We start from the raw sequence: 27799 nt of genomic DNA, 5'->3' as shown, positions 1-27799 counted from the left end.
ATATATATTAAAGGCTTGAATGCAGAAAATTGACAATTGCATCTAGATTTTCTCATGTATTTACAGAGTGTGTGCAAAACAGATGCTTGAGACAGGGTCTCACTTTGTTGGCCAGGCTGGAGTGCAGTGACACAATCATGGCTCACTGCAGCAATCCTCCCACCTCAGCCTCCCGAGCAGCTGGAACCACAGACATGCAATGTCACACCCAGCTGATTTTTAAATTTTTTTGTACAGGTGGAGTCTCCCTATGTTGCCCAGGCTGGTCTCAAACTCCCAGGCTCAAATGATCTTCCTGCCTCGGCCTCCCAAAGCGCTAGGATTACAGGTGTGCGTCACTAAACCCAACCTATTTTTTCTTTTGATGACTATTACCTTATTTATCACAAGCATTTGTGCTTTCTACATTAATTAGGCCTTCTAGTAGTTTAAAAATTTTGCCATCCTTCTTCAAATTTATCATTTTTATTTTCTAATTATTCAACTTATTTAACTTCCAGTATTAGTGCTGTTAAAAAGTCTGACACCATCTAATTTTCCTATCTTATGTAAGCCATTTGTCTCTTTGCATGGAGGCTGAGAAGACTTTTTTTTTTTTTTGGGCGGGGGTTACAGTCTTGCCTTGCTCTGTTGTCCACGCTGGAGTGCAGTGGTGCAGTCTTGGCTCACTGCAACCTTGGCCTCTTGGGTTAAAGCGATTCTCATGCCTCAGCCTCCCAGGTAGCTAGGATTACAAGTGTGCCCCACCAAGCCCGGCTAAGTTTTGTATTTTTAGCAGAGATGGGGTTTCGCCATGTTAGCCAGGCTGGTCTCGAACTCCCAGCCTCAAGTGATCCGCCCACCTCGGCCTCCCAAAGTGCTGGGATTACAGGCATAAGCCACCACCCCTGGCCCGAGAGGACTTCTTTTATCTTTAAAGTCTAATCGTTTCACTAGGATCTGACACTTCTGAGTCAATTTTCCCAAGCACAGAGTGTCCTTACAGTATTTATATTCAGGGTGGTTTGTTTTGTGGGGGGAAACAATTTTATTACCAATTTAAACATTAATTCTGTTCCATTGTTTTTTCTTCAATAAATTTAATGTAGTTGATAAAACCTAAATATAAGACCTGAAACTGTAACACTCCTAGAAGAAAACTTAGGGAAAAAGCGTCACGACATTGAATTTGGCAATGATTTCTTGGATATGACACCAAAAGCAGACAATGAAACAAAAAGCAGGCAAATGAGACCATATTAAACTTAACTTCTGCATAGTAAACAGTAAGAGTGAAAAGGTAACCTACAGAATGGGAGAAAATATTTGCAAACCATGTATCTAATAAGAGGTTAACATCCAGAGTATATAAAGAACTCCTACACTCAACAAAAAATGAAATAACCCAATTAAGAAAGGGGCTAATGACATGAATAGAGACTTCTCTAAAGAAGACACGCAAATGGCCAACAAGCAAACAGAGAGATGCTCCACATCACTAATCATCACGGAAATGCAAATCAAAACCAAAATGAAGCATCACCTCACCTCAGTTAGAATGGTTATCAAAAAGATGAAAGATAGTAAATGTGGAAACTATACAAAACAAAAACAAACAAACAAACAAAATAATGAGTTGGTGAGGATGGGGAGGAACTGGAACTCTCGTGCCCTGATGGTGGGAATGAAAATGGTGCAGCTGCTATGGAAAACAGTACGAGTGTTCCACAAAAAATTAAAAATAGAACTACCATACGATCCAGCAGTCCCACTTCTAGGTATATATCCAACGGGATTGAAATCAGGATCCTGAAGAGATATCTGCACTCCCATGTTCACTGCAGCATTATCTGCAATAGCCAAGAAATGGAAGCAGCCTAAATGTCCATCAAAGGTAAAGAAAGAAAATGTAGTATTATCCCTATGATGAAATATTATTCAGCTTTAAAAGGGAAGGAAATTCTGACACATGCCACAACATGGAGGAAGCCTGAGGACATTATGCTAAGTGAAATAGGCCAGTTACAAAAAAACAAATACTGTATGGCTTCCCTTATGTGAGGTATCTAAAGAAAAACTCTTACAAAGTAGAATGGTGGTTGCCAAGGGTTGGGGAGGGACAGAGGCGGAGGGAGGGAGTTGTTTGATGGGTATTGAGTGTGGTTTGACAAGATGAAAAAGTTCTGGAGATCTTTTGACCAACAATGTGCACTGAGTTAACACTCCTGTTCTGGACGCTTAAAAATGGTTAAGATGGGCCAGGCGCGGTGGCTCATGCCTGTAATTCCAGCACTTTGGGAAGCCGATCACGAGGTCAGGAGATCTAGACCATTCTGGCTAACACAGTGAAACCTCATCTCTACTAAAAATACAAAAAATTAGTCGGACTTGGAGGCACAGACCTGTAGTCCCAGCTACTTGGGAGGCTGAGGCAGGAGAACTGCTTGAACCTGGGAGGTGGAGGCTATAGTGAGCCAAGATTGCGCCACTGCACTCTAGCCTGGGCGAAGAGTGTCTCTGTCTCAAAACAAAAACAAAACAAAAAAAATGGTTAAGATGGTAAAGTTTATGTCACGTTGTTTTTACCACCAGCACCACAAAACCTCAATATAGTCAAATTTTCAGCTACAGTTTAATTTCCTTTGCCTCTTTTCCGTATCTATTACTATCTTATTTCGTTTCTTTTCAATGGAGTATCTTCCCCCTGTGCATCTTCTGTTTAGGTTTGTGATAACCTTTCCTTTTTCCTTTGTCTAGGGTCAGCTGTGGTCTTCCATTCTCTCCATCACCACAGCTCCTTCCCTCCCAGTCTGCAGTTTCTAAGCCCTCCAGAGCTGGAGATCCAGGTGATATGACCCTTGGTAAACCGTATGAGCAAACAGGTTCTGTGGTGGCCTCATCAGAGGGGTGGGCTAGAGGCTCCATGAGATTTAAAGGTACAAATTCGGTGACAATGATACTAGCTCAGGGGCCTTCTGGGATCAATAATTGGTTGTCTTTGAGTTAAAATTCTCACCAAGCAATCTCTGTAAAAGGGAGGGGTTATCTGTCCACTGAAGACAGAGCTGGGAAGGTACAGGGAATGGGAGGTTGGGGCAAAACTGAATAGGACACAGGATAAACCTCCTCCAGTCTCTTTCTTTCTTCCGAAAAGTCTGAAAAAGTTAAGGTGCCAAAAACGCAGAGGGACAGAAATAAAACATTTGTAGGCCTTGTATGGTGGAAAAGTTTCCAGCAGAGAAGGTATGAACAAAGCTGGCCACTGGCTCTGGCACCAAGCAGGTCCCTGGCTTGCAGAGTGACCTCACATGTTGGTAACTTTCTGGGCCTTTTCTCCTTATCTGTAAGGGGAAAAAATAGGAGGAGGGAAATATTTCTGGTTCCGGAGGCAACTGCTTTTATTGCACAAACATTACCTTTTATGAAAAATGTATCTTTTTAGAGACAAGGTCTTCCTATGTTGCCCAGGCTGGAGTGCAGTGGCTATTCACAGGTGCGATCACAGCACACGATAGCCTCCAACTCCTGAGCTCAAGCGATCCTCCTGCCTTAGCCTCCCACACAGCTGGGCCTTAACAGGCATGTGCCACTGTGCCTGGCAATAAACATTACCTTTTCATATGCATGAAAGACCTCCCCTCGCTGGGCATTCATGCAATTTCTGAATACATCCAGAAGAATAAAGTATCTACACGGACAAGATAAATTTTAAATAATTTTTTTAAAACAAAAAAGACTAAAACGTGGTAAGAAATCAGTCTTGTGCATTTTGTACATTTGTGTCCTCCACTCTGTCTTCATTTACTGCTACAGGAAGCTGACTGCACAGCCAGTCACAGTTGAACAAAGACATCAGAAGGCCAGTTAGTCTCTTCACCACAGAAGCCCCCAAGTGAACCTAATTCTGAAGGACAGGTCTCAGTGTCCCTTAACTTTGTTCTCCCCAGGAGAAATCCATTTTGCTGCCAAATGTGACCAGCAGACTTGGGTGGATACATCTAGCACAATCACGGTCTTGTCATGCTGCCAACATGGCCCAAGGCATGGTGTGCAGGGCAGCCTCTCTGAAGGGCCTCTGCTACGCCTGCTCGCCAGCACCACCTCCGCCAGCAGCAGAACCCTTGCTGGATGCCTGGGCATCTGAGGAGCGGGAGGCCTGCTTCGGCAGGCGGATGGGGACATAGATGTTGGAAGCACGGTGCTCCTTGAGGTACTCTCCTCCCTTTTCTTCATATTCTTTCCTGGTGATCCAAACTTCATTATCATCTAGGTGGTCCAAGGCCCAGTCACGAGCACCGTACCAGGCGTCCAGCACAGGGTTTGAGGCAAGTTGAACCTGAAACACAAAGAAGATTCACCAGGACACCTCCACCAGGGCTCCAGGCGTGAATGTTCACCTGGCTCAGCTACAGCCCCCGATATTTTATCCCCAGAAATATACACATAGGTGGGCCCAGTGCACTCCAAGACAGTTCGGGGCTAGCTCCACACCCTGTAAACAAAGCTGAGCTGGAATGCCCAGATTCTTCAGAACACATGGCTGTCAGACATTTTACTAACACAAGACCTGACACTCGGGGTCAGAGAGGGGCCAGTGGCTCAGCCTCCTGCTGTGCGATGCTGTCAACCACAAGCTGTCAGGGAGAGGTGAAGCGGAGGCTGGCCTGTGACCTGGGGAAAAGGCCTTCCTGGCCCTGCTCCCCACTCTGAGCAGAGGGAAACAGGGGCCGCTGCAAGGCAGCTCTAGCCAGGGTAGCAAAAGAGCCTCAGGAGAAATGGCAGCAGAGAGGGGTGACCTGGGCGTTCCCTGTGAGGCTGCTGGCACTTAGTTTCCCCTTCTTCTCATCGGAGTTGGGCTGGGGTTCAGCAGCTCTGAGAAGGCCCTCGGCTAGGCTGACCTGATCATTACGGCAACGCTGCAGCTCCCATCGGGCCTCCTGTGTCCTGGAGTTACCCGCCTCACTTCCTACCTCCCTCTCACCTCCCCACTCCACCAATCCCATGAGTTCTAGGTTGGAATGGTGGTTTCAGAACTTTCGGGAGTGAAGGGCAGAGGCCGTAATGGTGGAATCAGCATGCGCAAATGGAGGTGGGAAAGTGCAGGCTCGGGAGTCCAGCTGCTGGGCTTGCCACGTGGGCAAGGGGCCTGTGAACCAGGACCTCGCCACTAGGATAACCAGAGGCCCCACCCCCTGGCTTCAGGGGACTTAAGTGCATGAGTGTAAGGCACGTGGTAGATGCTGCCTGCTACAGAGTATTCAATAAAGCGTAGCTCTCATCATTACTAATAAAAAATGCAGCAAGATATATGATTAATAGACTATATAGCCACATAAAAAGGATGCTCTGGAAATGTACCTATTCATATAAAAACAGTGTCACAATAATTCGAAAGTGAAAAAATTACAGGTTACAAAATAAGCTGTCAACAATCTCTTTTTGGTGAAAACCATACATGAGATGAAAACGACCGGAGAGTACACAAACAACATTGCTCGCAGAGACTGAAACTACAGTTTTCTTGGTTTTCATTTTGGTTTAAATTGTCTGATATTTTTGTAATATTTAAAAATGTTTTGCTGTTTAAGAAAAAACAGGAACTTAAAGTTGTAAATTTGCACATCTTGGGGTTCTCTTCCTTATAATGATCACAGAGGGCCTTAGGTGGCCGGTGAGTTTGAGCCACTGCTGAATATATAATCTAAAATTGGAACATCAGGGCTTAGTGACGGTGTGACACACTCATGACATTACAATGTGAAAGGGGGCAGAAACAGGAGTTGGGGGGAGCTGAGGCAAGGTCAGGTGAGACCAAAAAAGCAAAAGCAGGGCTGGGAAAAGATCTGGCTGGTAGCAGCATTCCTACAACCAATGCTCACAAAGTGATTCATGGGAGACTTTGGAAATTATCAAGAAACACATCTTGAAAATCCTCTACGATTTTTTTCTCTACTACTTCATCCTAAGTCGCTACTGCCAGCGTGACTCGGCCCCATGCTCACGCCCCTTCCTGTCACCCCTTGGCTTCAGCACTGCTGCTCTCTCCTGCTCCCCCCTCCTCTTCCTCCACCTCCTTCTTAGACTCATGGGTGTCCTACAGCCCTTAAATGCTAGTGTTCTTTAGGAATTCATCCTTAACATCACCTACCCTCCCAAAGAGTGCCCAGAACACATCTATGCTTGTGGCAGGTGGAAGGGTGTAAAACTACCCTCTCGCCTTCCCCCTTCCCCACTGAGCGCTCATCCAGCTAGCTGTGGCCACCTCTCCGTGTGTCCATTGGAAACTCAACCCACCCTGGAAATGGAACACACTATCCTCTCCCTTAAGTCTGTCCTTCCTCCCACAGCTCCTCGTCCAGTGAATCTCTTATTCAGCAAACTAGTTGCTCCACCTAGAACTTAGGAATTACCTTAGGTCTCACTTCCCTCCCCAGATCCAACTTACTAACAAGTTCTGACAATTTGACTGCCTTAGCCTCTTTCACATCAACTCCCTCTCTTCCTCTCCCTCTGCCACTGCTTTCCTATTTCCTGCAGAGCTACCAAGTGACACTGTGCCAAGGGCTTGGGACACATTTCACAAGACAGTGGTTGTCTCTTCCCTAACAGAGGTGGATCTCGTAAGGAACATAGGAAAGGACAGGGAAGGCTTCCTGGAGGAAGTGATTTCCAGGAAACCAGCCACTGAGAGAGCTGGATGAGCTAGAAAGAGTACTCTATGCAAAGGGAGCCAGCATGTGCAAAGGCCCTAAGGCAGGAAAACTCTGGAAAACTAATAGCAGTGAGCTGTGGCTGAAGTGCAGGGTGGAAGGGGGAATGATGAGAGAACCCTGGACAGTTCTTCAAGGTCAGAACACAAGGGACCCTGTAAAGCCTGACGAGTGGAGTGAGGGCTTCCTCCTAGAGGCTGGGAAGCTGCCTCCTAACTGGTCTGCTTCCAACATTTCTCTTAATACCCTATTTTGCACATCAATGTCAAATATATCTTACTAAATGTAAATCAGATCACATTCCCTGCTTAGGCTCCTTCATGGTTCATCACTATGGCTAAAGATAACAGCTGTACAGAAAAGAGTTAACAGAACGGCCCTACTGTTACCTTAGGCTACTTCCAAGGGTGGGGCCTTGGCAGGCATCTGGGAACTTGGATTTTGGGAGGTCCCCACCACCACCTGGTAAGAGTGGCTCAATAAGCCCATTCATACAAATAATGTGGTTTATGCCAAACACGTGTTTCCCTTCTGTGAGCCTGGAATTTGGGTATGCTCCAAGCAGGGGGCGCCTATGTGATCGGTCCCCAAATAAAACCCCAGGCACTGCATCTCCTACCAACTTCCCTGGTTGGTGACACTTAATGCGCTCTTACAAGGCTCTGCTGGGGAAATTATGTCCTGTGTGACTCCACAGGGAAAGGCCTCAGACACTTACACCTGGTTGCTCCCGGGTTTCACCCCAGGCACCTTGTCTCTCTGCTGAGTTGCCGTACTAAGTCATAGCTGTAAGTATGATTACATGCTGAGTCCTGTGAATCCTCCTAGAGAAACATCCTGCCTGGAATGGTCTCAGGGACCCTCAAAACAACAGCTCATGTCTGAGAGTTTATTACATGCAGGCCCACTGTTGGGCGCTTGACGTGCACCAGTACACCGATTACCCCTTCCTACCCCTGAGAAAGCCAAAGCTTAGCACAATTCAGTAATGGTGATGATGGAGTCAGGACCAAAGCCCCGAGACGCCACCCTGAATGTACACTATATCATGCAGCAGAGCAGACCATGGCCAAGCTTCTTAGCAGGATGCACAGGCTCTGCACAGTGTGGGCTTTGCTGACCTCTCTACCTCACCCACCTCCTCTCCTCTTTGTCAGCCACGTGCTCCAGCAACACTCAGCCCCTTCTCACTCCCTCAACAAGCTTCTGGCCTGTGTGCCCTTGCTCATGCTAATCCTTCTGTCTGGGATGCTCTCTCCAATGTGTCCCATGCCCCACACTGTCTACATGGCAAACACCTATTCATCCTGAGAAGATCCAGATCCATGGAGCCTTTTCTGAACGCCAATGGAGACTGCCAGGTGCCCATGCCTGTATATCCCTTACACTCTGATTTACCTGGCTGCTGCCTGCTCAGATAGTGAGGTCCTTGCAGCCAGGTGCTGTGTTCAGGACATCTCAGCGTCCCCACAGTGCCTGGTCCATGATGGGAGCTCACACCATGTTTCTTGGTAATCAGGGATTTGGTAGGTAAATTGTGGGGCATTCACACCAGTCATAAAGATAGTATTTTAACAGAACAATGACATGGGAAAATGTTCATGACAAGTTCAGTTCAGCTTACAAAGCAGTACACACTCACATGTGTAGAAAATGTATGGCAGACAAGCTCTGCCTGCAGGGCTGGGACTGGGTAGGGAGAACGACTTACTTTTCAGGTACACTTTTTCACACTATTAGAATTCTATGCATGTCTTCATCTTCCAATTTAAAGAAACCACGAAATAGTATATAAAACACGATTCCCATTTTGCTTTAAAAATTAAACATGGACTTAAGATCAGAAGAAAAGCCACAAAAATGTTAACAGTGGATATTTCTGCATGATTATTACTTTTGCAATCAGAAAACAGGTAATGCTATTTTCAGAATAATTGACTACTCAAACAATCAGTACCTGAAAAGAAGACTGGAAGGGTCTCATCTCCAACAGTTCCTTCTCCATTCTGGCTTTCATCCCAGGATACATCGTGTTCCCGCCAGTGAGGAAAACGTTCTGAACCAGCGTTTCCTGAACGTCCTTTGGGTACCTAGGAAAGAAACAACTCCTAATATAGTCCCTTAACTCAAATATCAGAACAAAATGTGGATGCAGAAATGTAAGTTCTCAGTACAAAACAGAAAAACATCTACACAAAAAGCTAAAAAAAAAAAAAAAAAAAAACCAAAACTTTCAATTTTCATTTGTGTCTCTACAGAATGCCAGCCCAATGTGTCCACATAGCCAGACAAAACCATAATGTGAATGGCCAACTTATCTCCTTAACATGATTAGAATTTTTATACTTTTATAATACATTTAAAAAAAAATAAACTTGAGAATAAATTTACATACGTTTTGATAAAGTCTAACAAATTTATACATTCCAGTAACGATCACTACAATCAAGGGACAAACATTTCCATTATCCCCAAAAGCCATGCCTCCCTTTTGAGGGCCCATCTATCGACCTGTGCTTTCTTTTTATCTTTTTTAATAACAGCTTTATCTAAGACATATTTGATCACTTTCCAACCACTGTTAAGACAAGGCTCAAAGGCACTCAAAGTAGCAGCAGCAGCTTTTTCTTCCTTGCTAGGTACACGTTTCCCTGTCGTTATAACCAACAGCAGCCAGAGTCCTACAAAATTCGATTCCCTACTTGACCAACTTGAATGATCAAACTCACACTTCAGGTAAATGCCCGCATAAATGGGTAAAACACCTGGATTCTTATGGAAATATAAACTCTTAAGTTTACATTTAAGAGGAATGGAAAGGAGGGGAAAAAATTTTATTAGCTCTGCAATATTTTAGGGTGATTTAAGATCACTAATCTTTAATAATGTGAAGGTTTACATGGAAACCAGTGTACATGTTATTGGGTTGTTCAAACTTAAAAGACACTCTTAAAGCTACTCGAGTCAACCCAGCATTTATAGGTTCAGAAAACAACTAACTACAGAGCTCCAGTTAGGTGCCAGTCAGGCGCCAGGCCTGGTGATAAGAGATTAAGGGAATACTGTCTGAGCACAGCAAGTCAATGAAGAGAAGAGAGTGAGACGCATTTTCAAGTGCCTGACCATCACATCTACCATTCAATGCAAAATCCAAGGAAATGTTTCAGGAAAATAGAAGGAAAAGCAGATTCGCTGTCTCACCTGTCCAGAATGTACTGAAGAGTCTCTGCAATCCCAGCCTGCTCTTCTCCTATGAGAGATGGCTGGAAAATAATCTCTGGAGCTCGAATTCTTTCTGTCCCAACAAACAGCTGATGATATGCTGCCAAGTTAAACACGGGCTTTAAAAACCCAAGGTTTAAAAGATATTTTTAGGCCAAATGACAAACATTCCAGTGGCTAGTTTCCTCAAACTGCATTTCTTATCCCAACAGTTTCTGTCCCTTGTTAATGCCAGTATAGCCTCTCCCAACTCTCTTGACCTGCTAATTCAATTTCCTACCTTCTTCCAACCTGTATATTATAAACATGTACATGTTTCCATCATGAAATGGTCCCCGGGTTGCAGGGAGAGGCTTTGTGGAGAGCAGCAGTAAAAGGCCCAGCCTAAAGGACAAGTCTCCTGCTCAGTGCCTTGCTTAGTGCCCCATCCCTGCATGGCAAGGAAGCTCTCTCCCAGGGGGGTCTCAGCCTCAGGACAGTTTATCTGGTTGGTATTGTAATGACAGAAACATAGACTCCAAAGAGGATTATGTGTACTGGCACTGGCTTAAATGTAAATGAAACCATTAGGAGCCAGTCTTCAGATCTCAAGTTCCCAATCACTTTCCCAAATGTTTCTGCTGGGTGGACTGTTGCTCACAGATTCACAGATCTTGGTGCTGGAACCAATCCATCAATCACTGGGGGAAAAAAATCCCTGATTTCAGATGTTTTAAGTATTGGTACCCAATTTTCTAATATAACAGTTTTGTTTTAAGTCCTAAAGAAACAGACTAGCCCAGCCATTTAAGTCAACACCTTCAAAGAATAAGCATGTTCTGGGCTGTAGGAGTCAAACCTGAACAGTGGTGACCGGCTTCTCCACTCCAGGTGTTTCCTCTGAAAACAAGGGATCAAAATCATTCATGCTTTCCACATCTTCCAAAGACGGCTCCAGCTGCTCCAGGTCAGGGGTCTAAGAGGAGAAGCAGCAAAATGAAATGGAACCTGTACCTTCAGCAGGCCTCAGTTCTATCACTTTAGTGCCACAAAAAAGAACTGGGATCTTGCTCAATGTTCTAAAACCTTACATAAAAACTATGAAAATGTTTCTAAGCTATTTTTAAAAAAGCACACATGAACACGAAGACTAAAAAGCCAGGAACAGGCTTTGCTTTGATCTCCTACCTTTCCTACTTTATACAAGCCTTACCAACCCCCGCCTTCTCTAAAGCCTTCTGATGGTGCCAGCTCATGGCTGGGCCCCGTGGAAGACTTGCTGCTTGCATGAGTCACACCACCACACACGCAACTCTGAGGGAAGGGTGTGACAGCTGCTATCCTACAAGGCAGCTAGACTACCAGCAAAGTTAAAGCAATCTCTTAATAATTAATAAATACATCTGCTGGCCAGGGAGCGGTGGCTCACGCCTGTAATCCCAGCACTTTGGGAGGCAAAGGCAAGCGGGCTGCTTGAGCCCAGGAGTTCGAGACCAGCAGGGACAACACAGTGAAACCCCATCTCTACAAAAAGTACAAACATTAGCTGGGTGTGGTGGTAAGCACCTGTAGTCCCAGCTACTTGGGAAGCTGAGGTGGGAGGATCACTTGAGCCTGGCAGGTTGAGGCTACAGTGAGCCATGATCACGCCACTGTAATCCAGCCTGCGTGAAAGAGCAAGACTCTGCCTCCGAGATATAAATAAATTATTAAATAAATGTATGTGCCAACACTAATGAGCTTAACAATCGGTCCCTTAACAGCAGGTCCTGCTGGGCTGGGAATGGGACTAGAGGCCCCAAGGTAGCGGAGTGCTTCCTATCCGTGGAGTCCTGCAGAACAAGCTCTCCTCCATGACCACAATGAACCTGGGCAGGGTCTAGACATGCCGGCACCATTTCCAAAAGAGAAGTTAGGGCGCTTTTAATTCTAATCTGTACAAAGTAAGCTGGGGATGGTGGTGGTTCTGAAAGACATCTTTAGCCATCTGTCACTGGACATCTGTCATTGGAGAGAAGTTTCGGGTGGAAATATTTAGTTGCATCCCAGGAAAGAATGCTGCAACAATGAGAGCTGCTGCAGAATGGACTGTCTTATGAGGCAGCGTCTCGGGAGGGTTCAAGCGGAGCGTACCCAATAGCCAAGTATGCTTGAGAGGAGACTGCGCCAGTGAGTATGCATTCTGAGTCTCGCCTTACTCTCGGAATTTATGAAGTATGTAAATTACCAACATAATTCAGAGGACTTAAATATACTTCTCTCGAACCTACTCATATATACTGCAAATGTAAACTGGCATTAAAATAAGGCAATACCCCTCAATACCCCACACACATTCACACACCAAAAGTCATGTGGCAAATATGGCATGCAAAATGGGTGACAATGTACTCTAAATTCTGTTCAGTATAGATGACTCTACAATATTTGAGGGGGATTTTCCAGGCTTGAGGATCAACCCTGGAAAGGAAAGCGAATGTTTCTTCATGTGAGACTTGTGTACAGGATGAGGGGGCTGGTTTATAGGGGTAATCTGAGGAGGAAAGAAGATGGGTTGGGTGACACGAATCTAAAGAACCCTGCTCTCAGGGAAGGAAGGAAAAGCTGTCCCTGCCAATACTGAATCAGACACAGAGGGGAGGGACACCTGCTATCTGCACAATCCTCACTGCAGATATTGCTGTATTTGATAGGTGAGGAAACTGTTGCTCAGAGAGGTGAAGTAACTTGCCCAAGGTCACATAGCACTAGCAGGCAGTGGACACGTGGGAAGAGACAGAACTACTCGGTTCCGAAGTCTGTTCTGCCTTAAGCCGGAGTTCTACAAATCATGAGGCCGAGGATAAGACAAGTGGGGCTTTAGGAATATGGAAACGATCTAGCCTAAGGTCAGAGTAGGTAATACAAGAGATCAATGAAAGATTTTACACGCAGCAGCAAGACCAGCTGCGGCAATGACAGGCTCCTCTGTCCAGGCAGGGACAGCAGAGAGGGAGTAAAGGAACATTCCCCTTGCCATCTGCAGTTTGTGATCTGGAAGACTCTCAGCTCCCCTCACAAGAAAGGAGCCCTCCCACAGGAGTGTCTGTGCCTATTCTGGCTTGGCACCAAACCCAGTTCTTCAGGAGTGACCCCAAAGGGTTCCAGGAGAGGAGTGGAAATTGATCATCAAAGTTGTTTTTCATTTGGTGGTTTGTCATCTGGGGGAAGCAGGAACCAGGAGGCAGTGTGACATAACAGAAGGCGGCCAGGCTCTGCAGTCACTGATCCAGCTTGGAAGGCAACCAAAGGTATATGAAAGGTCCACAGAGGCAGAGCTGGAAAAGCACACTCTGAGCCGCTTCTCCATCTATGTATAAGTGGGACATCAACTTGGGGCAGCGTTGGGTGAGAAATGAACAACTCTTCCCTCTTCCCTTTTAAACACACACTTAATTTGGTCCCTTAAATAATTCTGTCGTATTACTGGGTTGAAGACAAAAATATCATCTGTGTATTTAAGATAACTACAGACAAAACATGTAACCTGTGATTCCCCAAGTAACAGGTGAAAGCAAGCACTGGGGTCCACTGGAGTCGTTCCCCTCTACACCCCACATTTTTACCCTATTTTTCATCTTCATCCTAACCTCCACTCTGGCCTCCCTCAATCCAAGTGATGACCTTTCCTGTGGATTCACACACCCTTCTCTATCCAGCCTGGAATCCAATCACTTTTGCCACCATCCCTCCATGAACTCTATCTGCTTCTGTTACATCCAACCAATAAGCCTGCAGTCTAAAGGATGCCTCCCAGTACTCTTTCCACTTGGGCTCTGGAGCAAATTATATTTTTAAAAGAAGGTCACAACAGTAACTTCTATCCCACACGCTTTTTTGTAATGTGACCCTGACACTCCTCATAAAGAGGTGGAGGGGCTTTGTTTCCTCCCCTTGAGTCTCAGTGGGGGACTGTGAGGACTACAACCAACAAAGTATGGTGCAAATGATGTCATGTGACTTCTGAGGTAAGGTCCTAAAAGGTCATGCAGCTTTCTTATGCTTTCATCTCTTGAAACATTCACTCTCTGGCTGCTCTCTTGGGAAGCTCCCTCTTGGAAACCAGTGGCCATGCTGGGAGGAGCCCAAGGCACATGAAGAAGCCATGTGTAGGTGCCTGGGTCAAGAGTCCCCCATGAACCGAGCCCTTAAGTCCTCCCAGCCCAGATACCAGACAAGTGAAAAACCTTCCAGCTGATTCCAGTCCCCAACTATTTAATTCTTCCCAGCAGTGGCTCCCGGCACCTTGAAGCAGAGATCCCTGCTGTATCCTCTCTAAATTCCTCACCCACCAAACCCATGAACACAATAAAATTGTTGTCGTTTTATGCTGCCAAGTTTGGAGTGGTTTTTGTAGCAATAGAAAAGTTAAATACGCTCCAGCAGGGCAAGAGTGCAGAAAGTCCCACGTGCTATTTAGGCAATCCTGTGGTTATTCTCGGCTTCCTTCTGCCTGCCCTTTCCCAAAACCCTTCTCCACAGTCTCCTTTCTAATCTCAACCCTGGGAATCTTAAAAGATCACCTTAGTTGCTTCAAAAAATGAACTTCCCTCTTTATTCTTCATTCTACTTCCTTATCTATTTTCATGTCCTTGAGAGCTTGTTTGGAGGTTCTAGGGGGGGAGCACAGCTACTTGTATACCCTTGATGGAAGACCGGTCCTCCTCTATTGGGGATGGTCGTCTTCTTCGACCAAGCATGCAGCTTCGGGAGGGACACACACGAAGTGGTGAGGACAGGAGACACCCGCCTAGCCAGCCAGATCAGCCAGATCAACCCTGGCAATCAATGGGGTGACAGATATCGCAGCCAGATCACTCTCATGTCCTATTTTCTTATCCTTCCAAGCCTTCCTTATTTCAAAAAATAATTATCATCCTAGCTAAGATGACCATTCAAGCTCTTAACTCTCCCATCAATCCTTTTGGCTTCCTTTATCTCTGACTGCTCTTGCTCAATCTTCGTCCTGGCTTTTCTTCTGTCACCTAACTCTCAAGCGGTGGCATTCTCCAGGAATTTTTCTTTTCTCCCTTCCCATTTGATTCTGTCCTCCCCTAGCTCCACCTGATGTCCCGCAGAGTCCTGAAAAACTCCACCTGATGTCCTAAAGTGATTTTAAAGATAAGGAGCTCAGGGCCAGGTGCGGTGACTCATGCCTGTAACCCCTGCACTCTGAAAGGCAAGGTGGGAGGCCTGCTTGAGACCAGGAGTTCAAGAACAGCCTGGGCAACACAGCAAGACCCATCTCTACAAAAAATTAAAAAGCAAAAAGTTAGCTGGGCGTGATGGTGCACACCTATAGTCCTAGCTACTAGGGAGGCTGAGGTGGGAGGATCAATTGAGCCCAGGAGTTTGAAGTTACAGTGAGCCATCATCACACCATGTACTCCAGCCTGCGCAACAGAGTAAGATCCAATCTCTTAAAAAAAAGGTGCTCAAAACTAAGCCAATTATCTTCCCAAACTTGGTCAAAGGCACTACCATCTACCCACCGCCTTTCAATACAGCCTAAGGGTTACAAGAGTGGAATCTGGAATTGAACTGCTCGTGTCTGAATTTGACCAGTACTACTTCTAGCTATGTGACCTCACTCCAATCTTTCCTTGTCTGTAAAAGAGGGATAATGATAGTACCTAGCCGTTGAGTTGTGAACATGAACCAGGAGGACACCTGTGTAGGTGCTCAGCAAGGGGTCGGCACATGCCACATGCTCTATTCCTAATCAACACTGCTACTCTCGTCACCTTGGCTTGTAAATGGCAGTGAGATCTTGGGATCCTACATCTGATCCTACATCTGTTCTGTTTTCCCCCCTGTAGCCTCACCCCTCCCTTCAACCATCATCCTAACTGCCACCAGTTAGTTTCCCAAAACAAAATCTCACTGTCTCATTCACTTGCTCAACATCCCTGGAAAGCTACGAATGTCTGAAGGATAATATGCAGGCTCGTAAGCCTAATGGGTAAAGACCTTAATCTCCACTTCATCACCCACCACAGCCTTTCTTGTTCACACTCTATATACCGGCATGTGTGGTTCTTTCCACCTAAAATGTCCTTCCCTCCTGCTCTGCTACCTACTGAAATCAAATAATCTTCCTTTTTTTTTTAGAGAGGGTCTCGTTCTGTTGCCCAGGCTGGAATGCAGTGGCACAACCATGGCTCACTGCAGCTTCGAACTCCCAAGCTCAAGTGATCCTCCGACCTCAGCCTCTCAAGTAGCTGAGACTACAGATGCATGCCCAGCTAATTTAAAATTTATTTATTTATTTATTTTGAGATGAAGTCTCGCTCTGTTGCCCAGGCTGGAGTGCAGTGGTGCGATCTCCACTCACTGCAAGCTCCGTCTCCCAGGTTCACGCCATTCTCCTGCCTCAGCCTCTCAAGTAGCTGGGACTACAGGCGCCTGCCACCACGCCCAGCTAATTTTTGTACTTTTAGTAGAGACGAGTTTCACCACATTGGCCAGGCTGGTCTCAAACTCCTGACCTCAGGTGATCTACCCGCCTCTGCCTCCCAAAGTGCTGGGATTACAGGCATGAGCCACCGCGCCCGGCCAAAAAAAATTTTTTTTTAGAGACAGGATCTATGTGGTTCAGGGATTGGTCGCAAATTCCTGGGTGCAAGCGATCCTCCCTCCTCAGTCTCTCAGTGTTGGGATTAAATGTGTGAGCCACTGTGCCCAGCCCAAATAATCTTTCAAGGACCAGCTGAAACATCCAATCCTTTCTCAAAAAACCAAATGTGTATTCCCACACACATTTACCAGCATACCTGCTATGCTTCATTACAGTCAGCTAAGCATGGTGCTATAGCCCTCGTTTTTTGTTTTTGAAGTACCCAGGAAGGCAGGTATTGCATCTTAATCACCTCTGCATCCCTGGTATACTGCGCCTGGCACTGAGTGGTGGGCCGCTGGGATACACCCTCAAATTCCCCTGGAATAGAGATGATTGTAAAGCTTTGGGTTTCAAGAGGTTTCTTCAGCTGCCCAAAAAAAAAAAAAAAAAAAAAAAAATCAACATTCACCTTCACCTAGCTTCATTCCAAAGCATACCATCTTAAGATAACTTCTTAGCTTCACAAAAATTATAAAAAGGATATTTACTTATCCCAATTCATATGATTCACAGAGAGGAACAAAGCTGGTAATTTCAACACAGGCATCCAACAGAGAACAGTTTTCTCTGCCACGGTTGGCTTCTCTCCTGCTAGAGTTTGCCAGGGTCTCCACATGTCTTACGTGGTGTTCAGAAACACTAATATGACTGTTCTTTTGGAACTGCATGGAATGACAGTTTGCCAAGGCATACCACAGACGATGCAGCATGGTTCCCTAAAACAGCCTTGAGCGGCGTAAGAAGCAGCAGAGGCCAACCTTGATCTTGGCTAGTAAAGCGGGAGAACTTTCTATATCTGGCCCATTGTGTTTTCCAACAAATGATAATGCTCAAAAACTGTGTTCTCCCCCCTCCTACCCTCTTATGTTGTGCTTGTAGCTATGAAAATCAAGCATCTTCTGGTTTAAATACTTCATTACAATTCATGCTAACAAAGCCTGCTCCTCCACAACATCCTCACAGAAATAACTGCAGAATAACAAGGGCCAGAATAGATTGGTCTATAAGAAAACAGATTTTTGAGATCACTATTAGTTAAATTCCAGCTGTATTAATTCAGTTCAGCCATTACTGCTTAAGTGGAATTTCAATATGAATTTTGGTTCACATATATCAATTCAATTCATTCTAAATGAATTATATTATTGGAAAATAATACAAATACTTTTTGAAAGGTAGAACTGGCTAGCCAGTGTCATGGTAACTTTATCCCACAAATGTGACTGTAATTGACTCTGATCATTAAGAATTACCCTAAAATGCTGAATGCTGATTAACCATTAAAGGTTTAGTGACCGATCATCGCTTTTTTTTTCTCTGAGACAGAATCTTGCTCTGTTGCCCAGGCCGGAGTACAATGGTGCAATCTTGGCTCACTATAACCTCCGCCTCCGGGGTTCAAGCGACAGGCGCCTGCCACCACGCCCAGCTAATTTTTCTATTTTCAGTAGAGATGGGATTTCACCATGTTGGCCAGGCTGGTCTCAAATTCCTGACCTCAGGTGATCCGCCCGCCTCGGCCTCCCAAACTGCTGGGATTACAGGCGTGAGCCACTGCCCCCAGCCCAACTGATCATCAAATTTGTTGCACATAGAAAAATCTTTTGCAGTCCAACATTTCAAAATCCCCTAAACCCAAGGAGATTTAAATGTGTGTGCCAGAGCATAAAATGAAGTAGGTACCTACTGAGTATCTGCTGAAAGAATGGGGGAATGGGTGGTGAATCACAGCATGTAACAAATGCAAACAAATGAACAAAGAAAAGGAAAAACTAGATTCTCAACTGCTGAAGAATCACATCTTCACAGCTGTTTGGTTTTTTTTCCCCTTTTGAAATCTGAAATCCTTCATCTGCATGTGGCTGAGTGGCACTGCTCTGGTATAAAGAAGAATATGTCCTGCTAACATGTTGAGCATGATAAAAACTAAATATGGATGAATATATAACAAAGACAACATGCTTCCAGATTTCAGTAAACAACAACTCAAACCTCAAACAAAGACCTGAAAACCGAGAGAAGCAAAATGGAAAAGGCACACTGATTCAGCTGAGGCTGATCTGGGATGATGCGTTGGAAGAAGATGGCAAAGGCCCCTTCTACACAAGATCTTAGTGATCCAGTAAGGTGCTCTATAAAGCATACACTCATGTACTGTCCTCACATAATCAACAGCCTGTCGAGATGCAAAGAATGCAACAGTGAGAGCAGAAACTATGAGCGAGCCTCCAGCTGGGAGCCAGTCACTGCAAAAGTAAGCTTCCTGTTGAGCCAAAGGCAACTCTGACATCACTGAGAAGCACCATGCTACACCCAAGCATCAAATGGCATTGACTTGCATTTTTCCAAAGTATCTTTTTTTCTAGAAGGATAGGTAATCAACAGCTTAATGAAAGTTGATTTAAAAAGAAAAACAAAAAAAACAAGAGGCTAGTCTGGTTTATCCTGCCTAAAACATGTCTCAAGGCAATAAGTTACTTTGTTTTGGAATTCTAGGGATGACAGACCCAGGAATAGTATGTACAATTACTAACTCTTTGTTCCAGTTCTAAAGGCAGGGGACTCTACCTGTGACTTCTGGACTGAATACTGACCTGCAGGCTGCCCCTTTGCCATACAGGAACTAAGATGCTGGGGTCTAAGCTCTTTTGGCTACTTTGACACTTATTAACAACCAAGCACGGTGGCTCAAGCCTGTGATCCTAGTGCTTTGGGAGGCTGAGGAGGGAGGTTCACTTGAGGCCAGGAGTTCGAGACCAGCCTGGACAACTTGATGAGACCCCATCTCTACAAAAAAATCGTAAAAATGACTTGGGCATGGTGGTGCTCACCTGTTAGGAGGTTCTAGCTTCTTAGGAGGCTGAGGTGGGAGGATCCACTTAAGCCCAGGAGTCTGAGGTTACATTGAGCTATGATCATGTAACTGCATTCCAACTGGGCAACAAAGTAAGACTCTGTCTCAAACGAACAGAAACACACTTTGTTTTTTGTTTGTTTGTTTTTGAGATGGAGTTTTGCTCTTGTTGCCCAGGCTGGAGTGCAATGGAGCAATCTCAGCTGACTGCAACCTCCACCTCCCAGGTTCAAGTGATTCTCCTGCCTCAGCCTCCCAAGTAGCTGAGATTACAGGCATGTGCCACCACACTCGGCTAATTTTGTATTTTTAGTAGAGACAGGGTTTTGCTGTGTGGGCCAGGCTGGTCTCAAACTCCTGACCTCAGGTGATCTGGCCTTCCAAAGTGCTGGGATTACAAGCGTGAGCCAGCATGCCCGGCCTCAAAAACACTTATTAACAGTGCACGGGTGAGGAAAACAGAAGAGGAAGAAGAAAAAGAGAAAATCAAAGAGCTTATTCAGAGGGTCTTTAGCAACCAATAAAAGGCTGATCTTAAGGCAACCTATACATGTATTATTGAGCATAACTAGCAACTGCTGTAAAAAATTCATAAATCATGGATGAAGCATGATCCCTGTCCTTAGAGAATATCAAGATGGAAAGGAGGTAAATGAATAATCAACCACAATATATTTAATAAAATACTAGAATAAAATTAAAGGAAGTATATGACTGCCAATGACTATCAGTAGAGCTGGTTTAGGTTCAAGACAGCACCACAGGTTTGCTGTGTGAATGTTCTTCCTATGTTAAATGCACTTTCCGTGCTCAGGTGTCCAGGGATCTACAGGGTGAAATCCCTTCTAACAGAATTTCAGTTGGTACAAGGTCAGTGCTATCTCTGCCACCACCCACGTCCCTTCAGCTCTCTTTTCCTCCCGACTCTGGGCAAAACCCCTTTGATGTCAGCCCTCTGAGGATACTCCTCCTCTCAAGAAGGGCTGCTCCTTCCAAGGCCCTCAGTTACCTCTGGCTTGCTGTCTACCACATCCACCTCGAGGTTGACTTCCGCTTGGAGGATTTTCTGCTTAGCCTGCTCCACTGCTGAACTGAGCTTCTGGATGTAGGACTGCAGCTCTTCTGGGGAGTCCATATTCAGCTCTATCAGAGCTTTGTGAAACTGATCCATCTGGCCATCCTCTAGAAGTTCCTGAAAACAGAGCATTCACAAACAGGAAGGAAAGTAGCTTCAGAGCCAAATGGAGAAAATGACAGCTGGAGAGGGCTTCCAGAGCTCCCCTGGCCTACCCTGCCCAGAGCCCACCTCCAGCTCCCTCCAGTTTCACACAGCTGCCCACCTCTCTAGCTGTCTCTAGGCTAGCATTGCATCACAGTTCTAGCAACAACTGATTAGGTAAAACTAATGATGGTGACAGATATCTAAAAGGTTGTTACCCCTTTTTTTTTGGGCGGGGGGGGAGAAAGGTTGTGGAGGAAGGTGGGAAAGTTACTAAGAGGAGACATGAAAGGAGCCTTCTGGGGGGGATGCTGACAATGCTGTTTCTTGACCTGACAGCAGATACATGGGTGAGTTTCACTTTGAAAATCCATCAAGATGAAACAAAGATTTGTGCACTTTGCATGATGTATGCTACACTTACAAAGTTTAAAAACATAAAGGAGTTTATAAGGTGAAAATAAATAATGCTGGAGTCCACAGCTCTTTCAGAAGCAGCTGCTTCTACACTGTATTCTATGCTGATGATCTCCCTGCACTCCTTCCTGACCCCAAAGGTGACAAACAGTCAAACCATCTTAAGGCCAATGGAAAAATATACAAGAATATCTGAGATCATCTTGTTAACACAGAAGGGCGCCCGTCCCTGTGTCTGCTATTACTTGCACGTATAGCAGTCGGTCCAGACGCTCCTGATCCAGCTGCAGCTTCTCCTCCCGCCGCCGGGCATTGAGCTCCTGCAGCCGCCGCAATTGCTGCTGCCGCCTTTCTTGTTTCTCCTCAGAGGTCAGGGTGCTGCCCAGGAGCTTGCTGGAAAATGGGAGCTGCATCTTGTGGACATTATTCTCATAATAATCAGGACACCGCCATTTGTGTAATTCTTCAAAGAAACAGTTTTGACAGTTATGAAATGGAAACACTATTAACACAACAATTAAAATCAATTACCAGCCAGGCGCGGTGGCTCCCGCCTATAATCCCAGCACTTTGGGAGGCCGAGACGGGCAGATCACAAGGTCAGGAGATTGAGAGCATCCTGGCTAACACGGTGAAACCCCGTCTCTACTAAAAATACAAAAAATTAGCCGGGTGTGGTGGCGGGCGCCTGTAGTGCCAGCTACTCAGGAGGCTGCGGCAGGAGAATGGCGTGAACCCGGGAGGCGGAGGTTGCAGTGAGCCGAGATCGCACCACTGCACTCCAGCCTAGGCAACAGAAAGAGACTCTGTTTTTTTTTTTTTAAATCAATACCAGCATTTCAGACATAGGTCAGATGGAGAAAATACACTCCACCCAATCCCTGAATCCACTCAATCAACTAAAAGCAGCTACCAAACCTGGACATAATGCCAGCAGGCCTGTTCTAAAAGAACTGCTAAGTAAAGTTCTTCAGCGAGAAACACCACCAGAAGGAAGCCTGGAGCACCAAGAATGAAGAAAAAGCAATATAAATGATAAAAATCTGCTTAAACATAACAGACTCATCTCCTTATGAGTTCTTTAAAACCTATTTGACAATTGAAAGTAAAAATCACAACACTGTCTGATGGCTTTCCAATGTATACAGATGAAATAAATAAGACAACTTTAAGATAAACCGGGCAAAATAAAGGAGTCAATATAGTGCTGACATTTCCACATTCCCCTTGAAGTGGTAAACACAGAATCTAAGTAGACTATGAAAAGTTGTGTTTAGTGTAATCTCTAGAGCAACCACTAAAAACTACAATAAAAAGGTACAGTAAAAAACACAACAGATAAAATACTTAAAAAAGAAAAACTCAAATAACCTAAAAGGAGGCAGGAGAGAGAAACAGAGGAACAATAAACAGAAGAAACAAAACAAATAATAAAATGGTGAACATAAATCCAAGCATATGAATAATTAAACTAATTATAAATGGTTTAGCCTAACAATTAAATAGAGGTTGACTTTGAATAGATATTTTTTAAAAAATGATCCAACTACCAAGAAACTCACTTTGAATATAATGATATAGGTAGATTAAAGGTAGAAGGACGGAAAGACATACCATGCAAGCACATGACCCAGCAATCTATTTACTCTGGAGAAATGAAAATGAGTTCACCCAAAAGCTTGTCTCTATCCCAAGTCCAGGCAATCTTTCCCTCACTTCTTCTGTATCACTATGGTTTTATCTTTGCAAAATGTCACGTAAATGGAGTCAAATAGTATGTACTTTTTGAAACTTTTTTTTTTTTACTCAACATCATGCCTTTGAGATTCATTCAAGTTGTTCAGTGTATCAGTAGTCTGTTCCTGTTTATTGTGGATAAAGACAGGATCTGATTATAAAGAGAGAGCATATGTAACCAACACCACAATCAGGATACAGAACAGATCCATCATCCTAAAAAATTCCCTCATGCTCTCTCTTTATAATCATATCATAGAACTGTAAAAGAAAAAGTTGACTAAAAAAAAAAAGAGTCAATACTGGAGCACCTGGAGAACAGAGAAGTGGGAGCACGGAGAGTTGTGTGCTTCAGCCGTGTCTTCCGGCAAGCCGCTAACTCTCCAGACTGAGTATTCTCATCAATTATTTATTTCCCTATCTGTCTCCCCAACTTCTTTGTATCCCAGGAATAACAGATGCTGAATAAATGCTTTCTAAAGTTAATTAAAACACAGCCCTTAACACATGAAACATATACTTAAAAATGGTTAAAATGGCAAATTTATGTTACATGATTTTCACAATTAAAAATTAAAAAAAAAAAAAGATGCAGTTTTTGCCCTTCAGGAGCTCATTATTGGTCAGCTGAGGTCAGCACCCTCAACGAGAACAAGCAAATCCACTATTGGAATAGAGCTGTATTCACAGTGGCACTGTCCATAGTCCTTTGGTTTTATATGAACTATTTAAATTCAGGAGGAAGATATTTTCATCACATTCAAGTGACAATAGTAACTAAAACTCACACTTTAATTTGAAGTGTAAAATACAACCAAAAGTCCAAGACAAGCTTGAAAAGAATAAGAAGTGTTTAGGCAGCATAGATTTTATGCTAATGGTATAATAAAACAATTTCAATTGTTTTCTAACTTAAGATATTTTTAGTCTGATATGTTCTGCTCACTCTTAAAAATGTTTAGTATCTGGAAAAAGTTGAAAGTTGTACAATTCCAAGATCTGTATTACAGGCAAGTTATAAAAGCTACCATTTGTGAAGGGAAACCATACAACGTAAATTATCAGGTTACTGAATAGTTTAAGAAAGGGAATACAAAAAGGGGAAGGGGGTGCTTAAAAAGTGAGCAAACATAGAATTACGCTGGCAATAATTTAAGGAATACAAGGTAGACAACACCCAAAAGCTGCAGGCAAACATCCTCTTGGATACCTTCCACATAATCCTCAGCGATGTAGCTGTGCTCATGCAGAATCTCCTCCATGCGGCTGAGGGTGATGGCTGCCAGGTGCCCAGGGTACTTCAGCTGGAGGAGACGCTGGAGGTAACCAGCTGCTTGGCTTCCTCCAAGATTGATGCGCTTGCAGTTTTTAGCATCTAATCTATAACCAAGCAGTAGAAAACAGCACTGACATTTCTGGAGGACAGAAATATGAAGCATCTTGGGAGAAACAAGATAATTTAAGGCAGATAAAGAAGAAACAGACCAGCAGGAGAAACACAAAACCTGACAGCTGGAAGGGACGTTAAAGTTCTCCTGGTATAGCCTCTTCTCTAGGCAGGCATTCCTAGTTCACCTATACAGTCACATGGCCACCTAACAGGAATGCACTCCAAAGTCAGATCTTAATGAGTCTCATCATGTATTTCTCAAACTGTAGTCCTGGGACCAAGTATCCCAGAATTAGCTGGAGGAAATGTTGAACGTGCCAATTCCCAGTACACAGCTGCTCTGGGGTAGGGCCTGGGAATCTGCATTTTAATGGGCTCCCTAGGCGACTGGTGAAGGCCAGAGTTTAAGAAGCCCTCCCCTGAACACTCCACATCTACTGATTAAGTAAACACATTAAGTAACCACACACATCCTGGTTTACTGTAAAAGAACCAGAGTAATTTTATTTTCCTAATGTGTGAAACTAAGTGGCAGAGCACTAGGAACTTGCTGTAGAAAACTAAAATGTCACTGCTGTATCGTACCTCACCAGCAGATGCCAGCATAGAACAGGATATGATTCACTCTGATAATTTCCCAGCCTTCAGGTAATTTTCTCTCAATATAACATTAACATGTTACTTTTATTTCTGCATATTCTCTTTACATAGAGAACTTCATACATCAGGAGTGTTTGGTAACACCTAAGAATTACTTTTTTCTTCATAGATTTTCACAGAAACTTCACAAGAAATTCAATGGTATTTGTCTTATACGTTCAGTCTGCTTTACAGTTTACAAAGTGCCATTACCTACCTTATCTCATTTCATTCTCAGAGTAACCCTGGGAAATCAGTTGTTCCCAATTTTACATGTCAGGAAATGAAGTGAGGAAGTTAAGTAGCAGAGCTGCAAACCCAGACATTCAGCTCTAAAGTGTGAGTCTCTTTATGCCATGTGAGAAACCTTCTCAGGAGAACACAGTGCTGGCCTAGGCTCTTACCAGACAGTGAAAGCTCAACAATCAAGTGGGAACAGACTTTTAAATATGACATAAACTACCCTTGCCTTTTATTCAACTTGAAAATATTTAGTATGGGTCCATTATGTGCCAGGCACTGTATCTGAAAAGTCTAAACAATAATGATTAAAGAACTTTAAATTTGCTGGGCACGGTGGCTAACCCCTGTAATCCCAGCAAGTTGGGAGGCCAAGGAGGGTGGATCACTTGAGGTCAGGAGTTTGAGACTAGCCTGACCAACATGGTGAAACCCTGTCTCTAATAAAAATACAAAAAAAATTAGCCGGGCATGGTGGCAGGTGCCTGTGGTCCCAGCTACTCGGGAGGCTGAGGCAGGAGAATCAATTGAACCTGGGAGGCGGAGGTTGCGCTGAGCCGAGATCGTGCCACTGCACTCCAGCCTGGATGACATAGCAAGACTCTGTCAAAAAAAAAACAAAAAAAACCCACTCCAGAACACAAAGATGGTCTCAATTAAATTTATTCAAAACATTTCTATTGAATGCCTATTACCTGTAGATACTATGTTAGCTATCTCCCCATAAGTCAGCATTATAAAACTGTAGAATTATGGATGTGGAACTAAGAGATCATCCACCCCAACTCCCTCCAGAAGGCCACAAAGGACAGAACTATGGGCAAAGGGACTTACCCATAGTCACACAGTGAGGTAGTTCAAAGCTAAGCCCAAGGGCTCAGTTCATAGGCTAGTACTTGCTCTTTCTACTCTGCCTTTAAAGCACGCACTAAATGTTTCCTGAATGCTTCTCAAAATAGCACTCAAATGCCACAAGTGCAACTCACCTCCCTTCTAAGATGGGTAAAACATGTGTACACTGGTATCCAGATGAAATGATGAGTCCACTGCACATCGAGTTCTTTGGCTTATTGTGGTAGAAGCTGAAGAGGCTATCTATTCCATAGGCAACCTTAGGAATCCCATAGCACTCAAAAAGAAGTTCGGACATCATTTGCCGTGAATATAGTGGGTTGCACACAGCTTCTGTCAAAACTATGGGATGATCAACGCAGCCCTACTTTGAAAAGAAAGGGCAAATAGATGAGTGGTAACAGAATACTCTTTTTGAAGCATAGAAGAACCCAAAATCCTTATTGCAGGGCTGAATTTGCTTTTGGCCTCTTAATCAAAAACCTGATCACAGGCGATTGTAAGACTCTCATCTCATCTTTACTGGAAAATACGAAAGTAGAGTCAATTTAAGTCAAGGTCCCATCCAAACTGTCAGCAAATCGTGTTGGCTGTATCTTCAAAGTATCTCCAAAATCCAACTGCTTCTAATCACATTCCCTGCTACCTGCCTCATCTAAGCCACCATCATCTCTCACCTGGGTTATTCCAACAGCCTCCTAACTCGCCCCTGTTTCCACCCTATGACCCATGACAATTCATGCTCCATACAGGAGTCACAGTGATCCTTTTGAACATAAGTCAGGTCCTTCCTCAGCTCAACGCCCTGCCATGGCTCCCCATTTCACGCAGTAAAAGCCTATAAGGTGTGTGATCTGCCTCTCCACTACCTCTCTGACATCCTCTTCCAGGTACTACTCTCCCCCTCACATAGGCAGCCTTGCAATTAGGATTAGGGCACACTCCTGCCTCGGGGCCTTTTCACTGGCTGTTTCCTCTGCCTGGACTGTTTTTCTTTCAGATATTCACACGGCTTGCTATCTGAATCACCTCCTTCAAGTCATTGTTCAAACATCACCTTCACGAGTTCTACCCTGACCATCTTATTGAAAAAAATGTAACTCCCTCCTCTCCTATCATGGCGTAGAATCTACTATATTTAATTATATGTTTACTGCCTTTTCATACTAGAATATCTTTCCATAGTATTAATAGATCCATAAACACAGGAGGTTTTGTGTGTTCACAGATGTACTCCAAATGCCTAAAAAGTGCCTGACACAGAGTAAGTGCTCAATACATATTTGTTAATAAATGGACTTCTTAACAAACGAGCATATATGCCCAAATGCATGCTCCAAGATACAAGAAGCAGCATTTTATTCGCTGCTATACCCCCAGCGCCTAGCATCGGATCGACTAAAAGACAATCGGAGCTACTGAAGTGACTGTTACCTCTCCGAAAGCAGAGTGAGCGGGGACGAGACCGCACCCCTCCCCTCAAGCCCAGCCCAGCCCAGCCCACTCCGCCCTTCACCTGTGAGGAGACACCCAGGTGCTGGAAGCTGTAATCCAGCAGCAACTCCTGAAGCTCCAGGTTGACCGGCACGTTGCGGTCGAAGGGCGAGCGCAGCATCCAGCGCAGTGGCTCCAGGCTGCCCAGGGCGTTTCCCACCTGCGGGCCCGACCCGCCCCGTGCCCCGCCACGACCGCGGGCGCACACCGCGCGGAACTGCAGGCGCGGCTCGGGACCTGGGTCCTGCCCGGGACACGCCCAGCCAGCGCGGACTTGGAACGACCCGTTGTCCAGCACCAGCGGTACCGGCAGTAGCCCGTGTGCCACCGGGCCAGCCTCCAGCACCGGGTCGGGTGCGGAACGGGCGTCGCGGAACGGGAACACGTTCGCCGCCATCTTGGAGCGCGC

At 44.7% G+C, this 27799-nt stretch overlaps 1 protein-coding gene and 2 long non-coding RNA genes across 3 annotated transcripts; all 3 read right to left on the bottom strand.

The window, feature by feature from the left end:
- Positions 1-1003: 1003 nt before the first annotated feature.
- On the bottom strand, positions 1004-2510 carry LOC144332163 (uncharacterized). The gene is made up of 2 exons (XR_013399946.1): positions 2382-2510; positions 1004-1829 (listed from the first exon to the last, which is right to left on the bottom strand). It is a non-coding gene; the product is annotated as an uncharacterized LOC144332163 (long non-coding RNA).
- An 842-nt stretch (positions 2511-3352) lies between these two features.
- On the bottom strand, positions 3353-27799 carry ACTR5 (actin related protein 5). Its single transcript, XM_001089026.5, has 9 exons — positions 27413-27799; positions 26031-26260; positions 23986-24155; positions 21284-21501; positions 20412-20594; positions 10750-10866; positions 9891-10030; positions 8647-8779; positions 3353-4315 (listed from the first exon to the last, which is right to left on the bottom strand). The coding sequence occupies exons 1-9, from the start codon at positions 27785-27787 to the stop codon at positions 4058-4060; spliced, it is 1824 nt and encodes a 607-aa protein (XP_001089026.1). The 5' UTR covers positions 27788-27799; the 3' UTR covers positions 3353-4057.
- Positions 14483-16948, bottom strand: LOC144332165 (uncharacterized). The gene is made up of 2 exons (XR_013399948.1): positions 16454-16948; positions 14483-15205 (listed from the first exon to the last, which is right to left on the bottom strand). It is a non-coding gene; the product is annotated as an uncharacterized LOC144332165 (long non-coding RNA).

Source organism: Macaca mulatta, chromosome 10 (genome assembly GCF_049350105.2).
Source record: "Macaca mulatta isolate MMU2019108-1 chromosome 10, T2T-MMU8v2.0, whole genome shotgun sequence".
Lineage (NCBI taxonomy): Eukaryota > Metazoa > Chordata > Mammalia > Primates > Cercopithecidae > Macaca > Macaca mulatta.
The sequence above is the reverse complement of the archived record's forward strand: the minus strand, read 5'-3'. Positions and strand labels throughout refer to the sequence as shown.

What these genes read in the sequence shown, in the direction of transcription:
- ACTR5 (XM_001089026.5), bottom strand. Translation starts at nt 27,787, where the DNA reads ATGGCGGCGAACGTGTTCCCGTTCCGCGACGCCCGTTCCGCACCCGAC. An exon ending in ACCTGGGTGTCTCCTCACAG is followed by an intron (nt 26,261 to 27,412) that starts GTGAAGGGCGGA and finishes TTTTCAAAGTAG; the next exon opens with GGCTGCGTTGATCATCCCAT. An exon ending in CTTCAGTACATTCTGGACAG is followed by an intron (nt 8,780 to 9,890) that starts GTGAGACAGCGA and finishes TTTCTTTCCTAG; the next exon opens with GTACCCAAAGGACGTTCAGG.